The sequence below is a fragment of the Numida meleagris genome, chromosome 1 (assembly GCF_002078875.1).
Source record: "Numida meleagris isolate 19003 breed g44 Domestic line chromosome 1, NumMel1.0, whole genome shotgun sequence".
Taxonomy (NCBI): domain Eukaryota; kingdom Metazoa; phylum Chordata; class Aves; order Galliformes; family Numididae; genus Numida; species Numida meleagris.
In genome coordinates, this window is record NC_034409.1 from 130,375,394 (window position 1) to 130,392,520 (window position 17,127).

General features: G+C 44.3%; 2 protein-coding genes across 3 annotated transcripts; both read right to left on the reverse strand.

The window, feature by feature from the left end:
- Positions 2,983-7,947, reverse strand: LOC110406550 (lysozyme g-like). Its single transcript, XM_021413209.1, has 5 exons — positions 6,558-7,947; positions 5,962-6,051; positions 5,155-5,351; positions 4,079-4,217; positions 2,983-3,269 (listed from the first exon to the last, which is right to left on the reverse strand). Exons 1-5 carry the CDS (start codon positions 6,562-6,564, stop codon positions 3,136-3,138), a joined length of 567 nt encoding a protein of 188 aa, XP_021268884.1. The 5' UTR covers positions 6,565-7,947; the 3' UTR covers positions 2,983-3,135.
- On the reverse strand, positions 11,681-15,221 carry LOC110406545 (lysozyme g). 2 transcript variants are annotated; one of them, XM_021413194.1, is made up of 6 exons: positions 15,140-15,221; positions 14,332-14,405; positions 13,949-14,050; positions 13,575-13,771; positions 13,310-13,448; positions 11,681-12,396 (listed from the first exon to the last, which is right to left on the reverse strand). In XM_021413194.1, the coding sequence occupies exons 2-6, from the start codon at positions 14,393-14,395 to the stop codon at positions 12,263-12,265; spliced, it is 636 nt and encodes a 211-aa protein (XP_021268869.1). In that variant the 5' UTR covers positions 14,396-14,405; positions 15,140-15,221; the 3' UTR covers positions 11,681-12,262. The 2 variants fall into 2 exon arrangements, with proteins under 2 accessions (XP_021268869.1, XP_021268859.1); XM_021413184.1 differs by having other exon boundaries at positions 15,069-15,196.

Sequence of the window (17,127 nt, forward strand, 5' to 3'; positions counted from 1 at the left end):
CTTCTTAGCAGACAGTCTTATCTGGCCTCCTCTGTATCTTAACATAGAATTGTAGAATCATAAAATGGTTTAGTTTGGAGGGGACCTCACAGCCCACTCAGCCCCAACCCCTGCTGTGGGCAGGGCTGCCCCCCACCAGCTCATGCTGCCCAGGGTCCCATCCAACCTGGCCTTGAGTGCCGCCAGGGATGGGGCACCACAGCTTCTCTGGGCAGCCTGTGCCAGTGGCCCGCCAGTCTGAGTAAGAAATTCCCTCCTAACATGTAACCCAAGTCTCCCCTCTTTTGCTTTAAAACCATTCCCCCTTCTCCTATCACTATTAGACCATGTAAAAAGTCAGTCTCCCTCCCTTCAAGTATTGGAAGGCCACAGTGAGGTCTCTCTGGAGCTTTCTCTTCTTCAAGCTAAACAAGTCCAAATCCCTCAACCTTTCTTCATAGGAGAGGTGAAAATCTTCATGGCCCTCCTCTGGACCTGCTCCAGCAGCTGCACATCCTTCTTGTGCTGGGGGCCCCAGAACTGAATGCAGTACTCCAGATGGAGGGGGTGCTCATGAGGACAGAGCAGTGAGGGACAATCCCTTCCCTCGGCCTGGTGGCCACCCCTCTTTTGATTTCATTTTTTTTAATGATAATAGCCTATGAGCTGTAGTCTTTATGAAGGTTAATGCCTTTCGTGTGCTAATATTGTAGACTTGAGAAATCTGGAGACCCTAAAGCAGATTTGTTTGATGTTGGTTAGCAGTTATGAGCTCCAAGCATATAAAGTAACACCTTTCACTGGAGTGTCTTGAATAGTACTGCAATGATTTAAAGACTGTTTTTATTTACAGTTTAAGAATTGTGGCCAAAATTAGGAAGCTGCTGCTGTATCAAATGATAAAGTAGTTTTCATTCCAGCAAGCATAAATTCCATCGTTTATTGTGCTGTGAGCCTCTCCCACGCTAGAGACATTGTAGAGGAGCTAATCTTAATTACCATATGTTGTGAGAAGATCAGAGGGATACAGTGGCTGAAAACAAATGTTTATCCTTTCTGCATGCTTGCAGGGAAGAGTAAAAGCCCGCAGGAGTTCTAAGGAGTATGCATATCAGTAGAAGGACATAACAGCTGGAGATACTGCGTGCAGAAGAAAGGCAAAGAAGGATAGGCTATAGTAGTGCGTTGAAGGGTGAGATGGTTTCTACAGGCCAGCCAAAGACAGACATGAGTTGAGCTGGAAAACCTCAGTTTCTCAACAAACTACAGGCTGCAGTCAGGACACAGAAGAGACTGATGTCAGTCTGAAGGATATAGAGTAACAAGGGAAAAAATGAGATAGATAAATGATGTGTTTTGTGTTATGTTTTTTCTTTTTTTTTTTCCCCTTTCTCCTTCCTTTCAGTGTCTGTGCACCATCTTGTGCTGTAGCGTAACTGCAGTCTGCATGGTGGTTTCTGAGTTCCCAGAGGGAGGTGCTTGGTAGAACTGAAATTTCAGCCCTTATGAAGGGCATGTAGGGCATCCAAGGTACTGGACATGCTTAAAAGAGAACTGTCTCCCAGGAAATTAGGCACACAGGCCTTGTTGCTGAGGGGCAGCAGATACAAGGCCTGTCCTAGGAATGGTGGCCTAAAGTGACAAAGCCAGGGTCTCTAAAGCCTTAACAAGCGTGTTTGGGATTTGTGTCCACAGTAGTGCAGCCTAATGAATCTCCAACAGAGGGAGCCAGTTTTGTTTTACACGACGTATACGAATACAGGATCTCTCTCCATTACTGTACAGATCTCTCCATTCACTGTATAGATGCTGCAACCTTCAAAAGGACTGAAATGTAAACTGAAAAAAATGAATTAATGAGCGGGCTTGCTTGGTTCTGTGAACAGCTTATGTGTTTGATAAACTACCAATGGTAGAGCAGAGCTAATCCGTGCTTCCCAAGTACAGAGAATGGAAAACACTTTTGGACAGTACCTGTTCTTTATAGGTAAGATTTAGCTACAAGAAATGTCTGCCACTGACAAACTGTCAATTTTCATGAAAAAAGAAATCATGCTTTCTTAAAACTTTTAATGTATGTGTAAGTTTGGGTCTTTGTGAAATTGTATTTGTTCTAGGATCTCAACAGTTTAGAGTGAGAATTTCCCAGATTTTCTTTGTGTAAACAAATGTTCTCTAAAGGTTAGTCCTCATGTGTAAAACTTTAGCCAAACAAAGTGCAAAAACCTACTGTATGTTCATGTAACTTCATTAGTAGAGCATTGTCCCCATGTAAATCTTCCTGAAGCACAGGTAAGAGATACTGGCTTTTTGAGTAGGGAACAAAGAAGCTGACTTAAAATGGGAGGAAAATTCAGGTTGGAAGGTACCTCGCAGGTGTCTGGTCCAGTGTCCTGCTCTACTGCTCAGCTGTCCTCATGGGGGAAAATGTTATATGCAGAGTATAGTTATGTACCAACCATCTTGGGGGCTCTCTGCTGCCAACCTCACTTTATTTAATTTGTCTTGCCTGTGCCCAAAACACCTCTGCCCTAGAAGTGAACTAGAAAGTGCTCAGCAGATGCACGTAATCTCATCCTTTAGTGGAGCTGTGTTTGTGTTCATACTGCCCAGGGTGCCTTTAGCCTCCTTGGCTGCTTGGGCACACTGCTAGCTTGTGTTCAGCTTGCTTGTTGGACAGGATCAATTTGTTACATCTGCCTGCCGTAGAACTTAAAGTATATTCAAATGAATCAAACAAATCTTTGGTGCGATATCTGGTACCAATACAGAAACATACGTATGTAGAAACGCACTATTTTAAGCAGATTTTTAAAAATTCTTTTGCTTAGGATATTTCAAATGACAGATATAAAATAATAAATAAAAGGTAGTTAGTAATCCAAATGGTATTCTATCTTTTGCCATTTTTTTCACTTCGTAAAAAAGATTCAAGCAGTTTTCATGTGTGCTTGTAGTTTCTCAGGCAGCAAATTAGTGCTGCAGGAAGAAGTGATGATGCTGTTTAACAGGAGCAACTTCAGATTTTATTGATCAGTAATGTGTCTAACAGCAGTACAAAATTGGTAACATAATCACCTACTGACTAACAATTTGCAATTTTGGTAATGTAGAAGTATTTGCCATAAGTATTATGTAATTACTCAGATATCTTTCTCAGTATCCATTTCTCTGAAAAACCTTGGCTCTTGCAACCACGTCATTGGCATAGTCATTGTGTGTTGTGCCAACATCCATTCCTTCGTAGGTCCGGACGTTTCTCGTTCCTGCATTGTAGGCTGAAATCCCACCTGAAATGAGAAAGAAACACTTAAACAAAGGTTATATTATTTCCTTAGTAAACAAACAAACAAAAGTCACAACCTGAGTGTATTGCTTGAGTATGTAGGTGTCTTTTTACCAGTATTTTTTGGCCATAGTATTACCATATTCTGCTGTTTTCATCACTGGGGTGTTCCATTTGTGTTTTAGCATTGTTAAGAAATTATGGTTTACATCCAGGCTTGGTGATCATTGTCTCCTTGCTGTATTTTGGAGATCTAACATCTTCGGTTGTAGGATTGCTTCCTTTTCTGCATATTCCTTCAGCTCCAACTGTGTTGATAACCTCAGGTACATGTGTTGATAACCTCAGGTATATTTGTATCATAGTTGGATATGAAGGGCCCCAGCCATAATGATGTCTTCAGCTGTGATCGGTGCCTGGGAGCGAACTGTGTTTCCTTCAGTGAGAGCCATACAGTTTAGAAATTGATGTGATCTTTCTTTGAAGTTGTGAGATGACAGCTTTTTATAGGTAGGTATAGAAATACAAAAGAAAGCAAATGGGCAGGTGGGGGAGAAAAAAAACACCTTACTCCTTGCAGCTGAAAACATCATATTTGTCAAGTTTTCCAAAAGCTTGCTAGAAAGATAATGACATTTTTCCTTTTCCTTTTAGTGAGTATCATGAAATATTATTCCACACACCAATAAAACTAACAGGGTAACTGGGATGTTTTCAGTTTTCTAAGTGCTGGGTTTTTCAGCATTACCATTCTTGACTTTTATGTGTATGGAGTGTTATAAAGTTGACACTTTAAAGCTGATAAAAACCTACCTTTGAGCTGCTGTTCCTTACTCCATGTTGGGAATTTTTTCTGGATTTCAGTTATTGACTGACACAAAATGTCTGTGCCTTGTTTTATGTGCTCTTCACTGTTCCATGCCCCATGAGTCTGATGGTACCGTTTGTCAACCTGGAAGACAAGAATATCAACACACCAGATAAACATTATTTGTTTAGAGTTCTTGAGCACTTTCAGGCTGCCTGTACTCATTTTGATCTTTACCTGCTCTGGTAAGAGAGAGCAAGTGAGCTCAGCCTGAGGCATGGGCAAAGCCAGCAGATATATGAGCAGCGGATTATGGGGGCAGTGGGCAGGAATGTCTGCCCCACCTCTGTCTATGAGAGCCTTATAAAACTAAGATAACTCATGCTGCAAAGGTGCCGAAAGCCATGTTACTGCTGCATAAGCTTTTTCAGCTGCAAGACAACTGCTCCTGTCCTCCCCAGTTGCATCGAGGGTGCCCAAAAGGGTCTTTCCCTTGAGGTGGCTCCTGGCTCCATCCCTCTTCTGCTCTTCCCAGGGCAGCAGGAGCAGCACTGCATCTTACCCACAACACAGCGCAGCCCTGAGAGGGCTGGATCTTTTATGGAAGTGGATCTGAATGTATGTGACAAATGTTTAGGGGTTGCACAGATAAGCGTGCAAGTTGGCAAACAAGCGAGGCATGAATTATGAAGCAAGATCCCCTGCTAGCTGAGTCCCTGTGGTGCATAAAGAGTAATTAACCTGACCGTGTAGCTACAGCCTCTGCGCCTCTGCACTTACTAATAAAAATGCTTTTTTGAAACAAGATTTATTATCTAACCTATGAAATAGGAACAATTAATCTCCTTGTTCCCTAAAGAGCTCTGGGAAACAAGCAGCAGTTTCATTGTGTAGATGCTGGCTGTTCTTGCCCTGATATTTACTAGCATCCCTCCCCTGGTGCTGGCAGCTGGAAAATGGATCAGTGCTGGCTTTATTTTGACCAAAAAGTTGTCTGAAATAGTAGGGAAAAGGAAAGAAGGCCTTCTGGTTGATACTGCACCCAGTTTGGGCCATCGGGTTTTAGGAGGGTTGGCCATACCTGCATTAAACCAAATGCATTTCCGTGGTCACCCCAGCCATCCTTCAGTACTGTCCCAGCATGTGACTCTCGAGAGATAATAGCAGCAACCAAAGATGGTGGAACACACTTGCTGTTGGCCACTTTTGTAATGGTTTCTTTATATTTCTCCATATTCTTCAAATCTCTTTCAGCGATCTTCTCCGAAGCAGCAACTCCTACAGCACAACATACATCGTTTTTACTTTCATTTTTAGAATCAGAAACAATTTTCTAATGGGTCTTATGACTGAGCCAACATTTTGAATCCCTGTGAATCTCTTTAAAGGGAAACAGTGACAAAATTGACTAATTTCAGTGAAGTAGCCTAGCTATCAACAGATGGCTGATATAAAAAGATGTTTTTTTTTCAAAAATAGAGGGCGTTTTTCTAGTGTGCAGAGTAAACAGTGGGTCTGCTTTAAGTCCAGGCCTTTGGTTGGATTAGTTCCACAAGACTTACTTCTTTTAATTTAAGACTGTGCTAGGGAAGCTTTCAGAACCTTAGGTCATGAGGGAAACCCTCCTAAGGGAGAGAGAAAAATGGGCTAGATGGCAGGGACTGAACATGCTCAGCAAACCTTGCATCTTCTCTGTGATGGTCTCAAATATTCCTGGCTGCATCTCAAAGATGACTCCAATCTCAATGTAAATTTCTGTACCCAAGTAGGATCTCTGTCAGCAGTGCAAATACCTGCGCACTTAGCTGTGACTGACAGCCAAGGGCTCGGATTTGCTCTGAGCCTGTGTGTGGGTGTGAGGTGGAGGAAGGGTTGAGATAGCACCCACCTGCATAGCCCAGACCTTCCGGCTTCGCAGTTCTCTCTGATGCACCAGTTGTTTCAACTTCTGCTATGTTCCCGTAGAAATTAGAACAGCCTAAAGGACAGATGTACAGTGAGATGTCAGGTCAGAGCAGTGCGTGGCATATTTTCAGATCCACAGCTGAAATTGTGTGGCATAATTTAGATACTAGCCTGGGCTTTTATTTGAGGAGATGCAGTTATGGTATTGTATTTGTGCACAATTCATTTCCCCTAGTTTAACTCATGTTAGCTTGCCTAAAACTCAGTTGGCACCTCCAATTTTCTGTTCTGTGATTTTCTGTTCCAAAATTAAAAATCTCCGAGACTCAAAAGAAAGTCTGCACAATTTAGTTACAGTTTGCTTTCCCACCAACAAGAAAAATCATGGAGAGCATCCTGTAAATACCGTACGTGCAATTTATCTACATTTATCTGCTGCCTGAACACACTGCTGTGGAAGGTAGAATGCAAACAGGAAAGGAAAGGAAAGGAGCAATGCCAGCCTGAGTTGAGTAGTCATTAGAGAGAAACTTTCGTACAGTGAATTATTTAGAAGAGAATCAGAGAAATGCTACCAACCTGACATGTTTGCTGCAGGATGTCTCTGGGCGTTTGCTTGAGACCTGCAGGGTTATAGCTGTGGGCGCAGCTGCCTCTGTACATCCTTCATGGCAGGGCTTTTATGGGAAAAGGGCAGTGCCCAGCAGCCTCCGTGTACCCACCCAAACACAGCAGGATTTCTGTTTCAGCTACCATTTGAAAAAGGAAATAGCACATAATTGAGTTCAAAAGTTGGATGCTGACTGGAAATAGGAGGAGCCTTCTCTGAAAACAACTCCAGTTGCTGGAGTGATGACAAGTGCAGAAGGAGGAGCTTGAGCTTTTGGATGTTGTAAAGTTACTGTAGGCAAAGACTCAGCAGCGCTACCACATGACAGAGCTGCCACTGCTGAAAATGTGGGTATGCAGAGTGAGCGAGCTTCCTGGCTTTATTCCCTCTCGAAGACAGACTCAAGTAACCATGCAGCATGCAGCAAAACCATGGCAACTGTTTGGGAATAAGAAAGAAACCACTGGATGGCAGACCTCCCCATCGCTGTTCATCTGCTAACGTACCTCTGCCCATGCTCATTTTTGTTGGGCTGAAATGCTGTTTCACCCTTTGATCAGCTCTTCACATAGTAAGCCAGGGAACTGATTCTGTGTCATTGCCTTGAAAGATTTGATTCTGTAACTTTTGCCTGTATTGATACCTCAAGTTGATACTTGGACTAGATGGTTGATGGTTGGACTAGAAGATTTTAGTGGTCTTTTCCAAACTTAAAGATTGTGTGATTCTACTCTAAGTCAAGAACCAGTTGCAAAAAGTCCACAGCCTCTATACGGAGCTTGTCATGTTTGTGATTACGATGAAGGTTGAAGGAAGCTGAAACACACCAAAATATTTTAGACAGACAGCAATATAGAGCAGATATATAGAAATGACAAATACTGAAAGCTGAGAGTATCAGTAAAGATGATTTGCAAGCCAGTAATCTCTAAATGACTTGTGCTGCTATTCTGTTCTTGATGGGGAAGAATAGTAAAGGATGTACTAGATTACTTGTTCTGCATCATAGTAACTGAGGCAGGCAGACGTACATCCACAGAATCTCAGATGACACATCTCAAATATTGCTCTCAGTTTTGGACTTCTTGCTACAAGAAGGACATTGAGTTGCTGGAATACGTTCAGAGAAGATCAGTGAAGCTGGAAAGGCTCTAGAAAGCAGGATGTGTGGAGCAGCTGAGAGAAATAGAATTGTTCAGTCTGGAGAAGGGGAGGCTCGGGGGAGACTTCAGTGCTCTCTCCAGCAACCTGTAAGGAGGCTGTAGTGAGATGGGAGATCACCTCTTCTCCCAAGTAACAGCGATAGCACAAGAGGAAATGGCCTCAAGGTGCACCAGAGGAGGTTCAGGTTGGGTATTAGGAAGAATTTCTCCACAGAAAGAGCAGTGAGGCACTGGCACAGGCTGCCCAGGGAGGTGGTGGAGCCCCCGTCCCTGGAGGTGTTCAAGAACTGTGTGGGTGTGGCACTGAGGGACATGGTTTAATTATAGGACTTGATAGGTCCAGGTTGACAGTTGGATCTTGGAGGTCTTTTCTAACCTAGATGATTCTATGATTCTGTCCTGGGACCTGTACTCAGGCTCATGGGACAGAATGGCATGTCTTCATTACTGTTAGTAACAAAAACCCTGCTGTGCATGTGGCGTGAAGCAGCCCCCAGCAAGTACAGGAAGCTGCTGCAGACTCACACCCTTATGCCAGCTGCCTGGGTGGAGAACTGGCTGCAGCTTTCATCAGTGGTCCTTGTAGCAGAGGCATCCATGGCTTGCTTGTCACCAAGGAGGTGGCTCTTCAATGTTATGCTCTCTGCTGGTATATCAGCAGTACAAGGGTAGCTTTGGGCAGCCACTCATATGTAGTTTGTGTTCCAGATTCCCCTTTTGCTTGCTGTTTCTTGAGGCATTCAGTAACTTCCAGTTTCAGATACTGCTCATCTTAATTCTGGTGGCTCTGCCTTAAAACTCGTTTCTGCCTTGAAACTGGTGATGCATGGAAACTGCCTGGTATGGAGCTGGCTTCACCACTGAGCAGCATTGGCAAGTGCAGCTGGCCAAGGGACTGGAGCTTCTTCCCTTCCCAGCATCTCTGGGTTCTGCCCATCATGAATGAGCAGCTACGCTAATGGCCAGGGCTGGTGGTGGCCTTGCTGGGGACATAATCTGAAGGCAAGGGGAATGCACGTGGACATGACCCAAGAACTCAGTTGATTTTGCTAATCATCTGTCAGGAGTGGAAAAGCCCAAAGAAAAGGAAGAAGGGAGACAGCAAAACGAGCTATGTTTGGTTTCCATGAGCAAGGCATTTATTAAGCCAGAGCCCTTCTTAGAAACTGAAAATATTTGCAGTAAAAGCTGCAGTGACTACTGCAGTGCCAGGCCTCACCCGAAGTTTCACTCTGCTGGACAAGGGTGGCTCAAGAATGCTTTCAAATAAGGACAAAGGCAAGCAGGAAGAGGCAGTGAGTAGCGTGGTTTATTTTAACATCGTGCTGCAGAGATGATACCTGTATTTAGCTGCTTCTTTATTGTAGTTAGAGGGTTTTTTTTAACTGTAAGACCGTGGCTTAGCTTATTTCTACTGGATTCACTTTTACTCAGGCTGTCATTGTGACCTGACCACCTTTGCAGAGTTTTGACAGCTGTAGACAGAGTGAGTGACCCGTCTCGAGTCAGACAGCAAAGTTTGGGTAACCATGGGCAGGTTTCAGCCACGAGTGAAGGCAGCTGTTGTTTATATCACTTGTAGCTCTCGTTCATCTTCAGCAGGAAGGAACTCTTCCATTAAAAATGGTCAAGTCTCTTTTCCTGAGCAGTTAAGAGATTTAGAATGCACTTAATAGATGAGCTCCTTGCGAAGGAAAGACCCAAAGAGGTCAAACAGGGCCCTTCCAATACAAACTGATGATTAAGCAACACAAAGCAAATTAAGAACATGCTTCTAAGCCCTTTCTGCATTTCATCAAGAATCGTACAAAAATCACAAAATTGCTACAACTATTTTGGAATGAAATTTCTGAGTAGATTGTCCTTAAAATGTTTTTTTTTGCTGCAGACAGTTCTATTGGTTCTTTTTGTCCTTTTGTTTTAAATGTATGCACGGCAGAATCCTACGCGTCTCAGTATCAAATGTGGGAGTAGGTTAGTTTGCATCTAGTGGAACATTTTTACTTTTTGCAATGTAATTTCTTGGTAGTGTAGTCCCCTCAGTTAACTGTGCCACTCATGACACATAATTCTCAGCTACTGCTTTGGTAAATTTTTATTCTTTCTTTGATAACCATATATAAGAAATGAACTTCAGACACTGGTGTAGCAAAGCTCAATTTTATAGTGTAACATTTAAGCAATCAAAAAGATGTTGAGACAGAGAATGGGGTCCCAACGGAGTTCTGCTACAGGAAACAAGCAGCACCAGTCATTTCAAAACACTACTGGTTTTATTTACTGTTTTGTTTCAAAAGTCCCCTGAGGTTTCTGCAGAAATTCTCCATGTCACATCTGCAAAAAAAAAAGCTCTGTGCTGCAGAGTGCCAACAGGACTTAGAAGTGAGACTTACACAGTCAGCACAAATTTCAGCATCTTTTGTAACAAGTTAACTTTTGCAAGTTTGTGTCTTGCAAAGCTGTACTGAGGCTTTAGATAAATTCTTAGGTATCTTGGAAGTCTTGTTCATGGCCTTAGCTAAGTGTAGCAAAGGCCATTCTTATAAAATAAATACTAAAGAGCAATACTTAATATTTTATATTCATTTCTGATTGAAAACGAAAGCCAAAAATGGGAGACTACAAACATTTCCACATTTATGGATGTGTGCCTGCCTTCTCTCTGTCCACACAGACATGAAAACCGTTTACTTCTTTCCCCTTCCTGCTCATCTGTTGCAGTTATAGATGCATACACCTGTCCTTAGCATGTGTTCTCCCACTTCAGCCACCCTAGTTCTTCAGTCTTTTCCGGTCACAGGTTCCTCACTTCTGATCATGGTGGTTGCTCTGCTTTGGGTGTTTTTCAGTTGGTCCCTATCTTTGCTGAGCTGTAGCTTCCCAGACCAAGCACAGTCCTTAGCTGAGGTCTTTCTGGTGCTGGTGAGCCTGAAAACATCACATGTTTTGCAGATGGTACTCTGTCATCTGTCCTAATGTGGCAGTTGCCTTTGTGCCACAGGGCAGGAGGTGATGAACACTAGAGTGTTAATCCCATCCATGGCTGTGGGAATCAAACCCACCTCAGTGGCATGGGTGAGGGGAGTGGGAAGTCATCGCCTGCCCAGGTGTAGGGATGTCTCCTGGGAATATCTGCTGTGAGGCCTGCAGGCATCTGACTGAGAAGATATATATTAATTCGTACAGTCATAGAATAATTAAGTCTGGAAAAGACCTCTCAGATCATCTAGTCCAACCATTATTCCATCCCCACCGTATCCACTGACCATGTCCCTCAGTGCCACATCCACACGGTTCTTGAACACCTCCAGGGACAGTGACTGCACTACCTCCCTGGGCGGCCTGTGCCAGTGCCTCACTGCTCTTTCTGAGAAGAAATTTTCTCCTAATATCCAACCTGAAGCTGCCCTGTCACAACTTAAGGCCATTTCCTCTCATCCTATCTATATTAGCTGGGAGAAGAGGCCAACCCCCACCACTCCACAACCTCCTTTCAGGTCATAGAGAGCGATAAGGTCTCCCCTGAGCCTCCTCTTCTCCAGACTGAACAATCCCAGCTCCCTCAGCTGCTCTTCATAAGATTTGTGCTCCAGACCCCTCACTGCTTCATTGCCCTTCTCTGGACACTCTCCAGGGCCTTAGTGTCTTTCTTGTAGTGAGGGACCCAAAACTGAACACAGCACTTGAGGTGCGGCCTCACCAGAGCTGAGTACAGGGGGATGATTACCTCCCTGCTCCTGCTGGCTGCACTGTTTCTGATACAAGCCAGGACCTTGCTGGCCTTCTTGGCCACATGGGCATGCTCATGTTCAGCTGGCTGTCAACTAATGCCAGCAGATCCTTTTCCCGTTCTCTTCTCAGTTTCATTATCTACTAAAATTAACATTGTACTTATCCAAACTTTGGTAACACAGATGAAAATAGTCTGGTTTCATTTGCTAATAACATGTTTATTAATTTTCTGTTTGCATATTTCTGTATGACTGAAAACTGACAGAAAAATCCAGCTGTGGTCTATGTTTCTATATGAAAAGTTGGAATTCAGAAAAAGTGACCACAGAACTATATTAAGTAAGCATCAGGCATCTTTGGAAAAAACAAATCATTAAGCTAATACCCAAGGAAGTATTTTGATTTCTTAAGAGTATGACAGGACTGGGCAGAAATGCACTTTGAGTTCTGGAAAGCAGCAAATTATCAACAGCAGTACAATATATCCCTCAAAACTCAGAGAAATATATAGATAGCACAAAATTTTACAAAGATTCTGTTGATATTCTGTTTGTAAAATCCAAACCTTGTTGCTCTTAAAGAAACTGCATGACCAGGGTCTTACTGAATATTGTTTTTAAAACTGTGAGTTTTAGCCTGCAAATTTTTGTTCCTGTAAATCATTCCCATGCATTTGCATTTGTGTGGATTTGCAGTATGTAACTTCTTCTCTTATGTTTTATCTCCACGGTAGCTGTTCAGGTGATGGTAGGTAAGTTACTTGGTACATATGCCCCAGCCTAGTATCCCTGCTGCTTGAAATACTGGGCTCGAGCAACCACATCATTGCCGTAGTCATCATGGGTAGTGCCGATGTCCATTCTCTCATAGCTTCGGACATTCCCAGTACCAGCGTTGTAGGCAGAAATCCCGCCTGAAATGAAATGCACAAGGAAGTAATGCAGACTTAAATTTCCACCCTGACAGTGGGATAGAGTGCACCCTCAGCAAGTCTGGGGATGATGCCAAGCTGAGTGATGCAGCTGATAAAATAGAAGGAAGGGATTCCAGCCAAAGGGACACGGACAGACTTGAGGAGTGGGCCCACATGAACCTAATGAGGTTCAAAAAGGCCAAGAAGAACCCATTGAGAACAGCCCTGAGGAGAACTTGGAGGTCCTAATGAACAAAAATCTGGGCATGAGACAGCAGTGTGCTCTTGCAGCATGGAAGGCCAACAGTATCCCAAGCTGCATCAGAAGAGGGATGGCAGCAGAGAGAGGGAGGTGATTATCCCCTTCTGCTCTGCCCTTGTGTGGCCCCATCTGGAGTATTGTGTCAAGGTCTCAGGCCCCCAGCACAAGAAGGATGCAGAGCTGTTGAAGTGGGTCCACAGGAAGGCCATGAGGATGATTGAAGGTCTGGAGCACCTTTTCCTACAGAGAAAGACTGAGGGAACTGGGCTTGTTTAGCTTGGAGAAGAGAAGGCTCTGGCGAGACCTCATTGTGGCCTTCCAGTACTTGAAGGGAACTTATAAACAGGAGGGAGACTGACTTTTTACATGGTCTGACAGTAATAGGACAAGGGGGAATGGTTTTAAACTGAAAGATTTAGATTAGATGTTAAGGGGAAATTCTTTACTCAGAGGGTGGTGAGGCCAAGATGTATGGATGGGGCTCTGAGCAATCTGATCTAGTGGAAGATCCCTGCCCATGGCAGGTGGTTAAAGGCAGGTGGTTGTTAAGGTGCCTTCCTACCCAAATTATGACTCTATGAAATCGTTCAGTGTGTACTTGTCCTGAAGTTTTTCTTATCTCCTGGACAAGATCTGTGGTCTGCACATTACCTTTCAGCTGTTGATTCCTTGTCCAGCGTGGGAATTTTCTCTGTATGTTCTTTATCATGTCGATAAGTATTTTCGTGCCCTGCCTGATATGAGTTTCTCCATTCCATGTTCCCTCAATTTTATGGTATCTTCTGTCAACCTGGAAATATTAAATAAAAAGAAAAAAAAAGGCATTTCCCTGTAGTAATGGGAGATGTGTATAGGAGGCTTGCTTTTAATTATATGACATTACTTCGTTAGGCTTTAGTGGAGCACCAGCAAATACCTGCATTAAACCAAATCCATTTCCATTGTCACCCCAGCCGTTCCTCAGCGCTGTGCCAGCGTGAGATTCCCGAGAGATTATGCCGGCAATCACAGCAGGCTCGATACATAATGCTTCGCCAACTCTCTTAATGAGTGCTTTGTATCTATTCATATTTCGTAGGTCCCGTTCAGCTATCTTTCTTGAAGCTGGAACTCCTGTAATGAAAACAAAAAGTAAAGACGCCTTATCTCAGGGAAGAGGTAGACCTTGCCTCTAGGGTTATTATGCAGGCTCAGCAGCTGGTTGTGGGTTCAGCATTTTGAAAATACAAAAGACTTGGGATTATTGTGCTTCTGTGAAAGAGAGCAATCCAGCAGAAGAGTGAGACTCACCACAGTAGTTTAAGCCCTCTGGTTTTGCAGTTCTGCATGAAGCCCCTGTGGTATCAATTCCGTTTACATTGCCATAGCAATCTGTGCGGCCCTGGCAGATACCTGAAAATGTATGAAGAGATATAAGCATCCTGCACTCTGCATCCTGCACTTTGCATCCTGCACCCTGCACCTTACAAAATGCACCCTACAGCTTGCATCCTGCACCCACCCATCCCTCAGAGGTGACCTCTCCTTCAACAGGACTTGCAGGAGAAGTGAGCACCTTAAGTCCCAACACAATTTGATGACAACCGAGATTTTGGGAAGGGGAGATGGGGAAGTACGTTAATCTAGGGCTGCTCAAGGGATGAACACATTGGGGCAGCAGGATGCTGACTTACCCAGGAGGGCGGTGAGGCCCAGCAGCGTGAGCACCAGGCGCATGGGGTCGTTCTTCCTGAGCATGCAAAGCAATCTGCAAAATCAATCAGCAAACATGAAAGAATGACCCTATCTCAGCGCTCGCTGATTAAACACAAAGAAAGCATTTCTGAACTGATGGGTTATTTCTCTTGGTTGGATGCACAAAATGATATGGAAGTGCAGTCACATCTCTTTTCTGGCACAAAGCAGGCTGCAATGTTTCCAGCCCACATCTTCTACAACATCTTAGTAACCAACCTCCAGCTCCGATATTTAATTGAGGAAAAAATCAAATAGAAAATAAAATGAGCGATGCTCAGTGCTCCTTGCTGCTGTGCTTCCACTCCAAATGCCTTTATCCTGTGCTCATACTCTCTCTACAGCCACCTTCACCACACTGAGATAGCTTTTCCTGAATCTTCTGAGGCTTTATACTCAGAAACTGGCACTTGCAAACTGCACTTTGTGTTAGTTATTGTGGATGACTACTTCAGTGTGAACCATACTCTGGCTGGCAGCCAAGGGAGCCGGGGGAGATGGGCTCACATGCAGACCTGAGCCATCTAAGTTTAGGTGAGCCAGGACCAGAACTACAGGACTAATCTTTATGTCCTTATGCAAGCAGAAATCTCAAAAATCTCGGCAGAAAACTGACGAGGAGGTGGCATTGCTGAAGGGAATGAGAAGACCCCCCCCACCCTAAGGAGTATCTTACCTACTTGTCTTCAGCCCAGCTTCTGCCACGTCACTGAGGTTTTGGGGAGCTTAATATATAGGGTAACCTACCTTCTGTTTGGTGGCAATCCAACACTGTGTCGAAATGTATTGGGCTGTGGTTCTGGGAGGCTTAACAGCAATTTTCTAACGTAAACAGAACCTGTTGCACTATTGACATTGGCACAGTAGTAAGTATGTTTTTGGGAGTGGCATTTCCCACATTTCAAAAAGAAAAAAAAAAAAACACCTTATTTTTCTCTGAGTGCTTCTTGTATTTCGCACTAATGAGAGCCAAACTGAAGAACCGGTGTCTATCTGTTCTTCAGGTGTTTGTTAGGACTTATCCCAGCATCCTGAGCTGTGTCCATACTGGCTGAAGGAAGAGGCCTGGGGCTGTCCCTTGGTTGTGGACTGGGTCCTGGACCTCTACAGGACAAGCTTCTTGCCTGCCCATTCCTCAGCCACTTTTCTGTTTTCCCCACCACTTCAAGTCCTCTCTGAAACCTCCGTCTTCTCATTCCACCTCTGCCCTGAGCCAGTGTGGGGGAGGTGCAACCCTCAGAGGAAGAAAAAGAGTGCTGCAAATGATGGTGTCCAAAGATGGTGTTTGGGCAGTAGTGGGGACCTTCTCAGAACAGTGCCAAAAATCATAAAATCATAGAATCACAGCATGGTTTGGGTTGGAAGGGACCTCAAAGCCTGAGCAGCCCCAACCCCTGCCATGGGCAGGGCTGCTCCTAACCAGCTCAGGCTGCCCAGGCCCCATCCATCCTGGCCTTGAGCGCCTCCAGGGATGGGGCACCACTGCTTCTCTGGGCAGCCTGTGCCAGCGCCTCACCACCCTCAGTGAAAAATTTCTTCCTAACATCTAACCTAAATCTATCCTCTTTTAGTTTAAAACCACTACCCCTCATCCTATCACTACATGCCCTAATATAGAGTCCCACTCTATTTTTCCCATAGGCCTCCTTTATGTACTGGAATGCCGTGGGGGCAAAGCATATCAGCTTCTGTCACTTCTACTTTTTGTCTTTGGCTGCTCTCAGTCTCCAAAGGGTGCTTAGAAAGTGCAATGAGGACATTTTGGGCCAGAGGTGTACAATATTATTTGTGGCTGGACAGATGAGTTCTGCCCATCCCTTTCTTTACTAACTGCCCTTGCTGCTATATGTGCAGTGGGTGTCATTCTGCCTCTGGCAGTGTGTCCTTGGCTTGGAGCCACTGCACGGTGCTAGCAATGGTTAAAGGAGCAGCAAGCTGCTCTCCTGGGTTTACTTTCATTGTTCACTTGTTTAGCAGCTGAAAAGTGCTTCCTGTGTCTGGAAAATTTGCCCAAGAATATTGTTTTTTTAAACATTATCTCTTGGAAATCTTACGGAAGGGGAAACTGATAATAAACAAAGGACTGGGGATTTTCACTCCCTTCAGGTTGGAAAGAACAGGGGAAATAAGCTGGCTAATAACCAATTGCTGTGGTCATGGGACTAGCTGAATCTCCTTCTGCCTTCTCCAAGGACCACTCTTAAGCCCCATGATAACACCTTTCCCTCAAGTCTCACAGCAGGACTGCCGTGATGGTCAGCAGTGCCTCCCCAGCTGCTCTGACCTGCTCTGCCTCTGCAGTTTGTTCCCTTTGGAGTGCTGTGACCCAAAGCAGCCTTCTTAAAATATCACGTATTTAGCTCTAAACACAAAGCCCAGCTCTGCAGCAAGGAGGGCTACAGATGTCAACCACAAGAGATGCTCAGACCTGGGAACAGGTTCCTAGCTGGGAATCCCAGCCCAGTTTTTCAAAAAGCAATAAAGCAGAACAAACTCAGTTTTTCAGCACAGCAATGCTGCGGTGGAATTCCCCTTCATTTTGTGTCTGTCAGCAAGAGAGTCATGGGCATGTGGGTGAGACCCAGCCAAAACTGGCATTTAGAGTCATCTACCAGAAGATCCTGCTCATCCACATTTAAATACACTTCCCAAGACTGACGTAGGTTGTAATAAATGCTAACAGAGAAGATTTTACTTCCTTGCCTTGTTATCCCTATTTCTGTTTGCTGACTGCG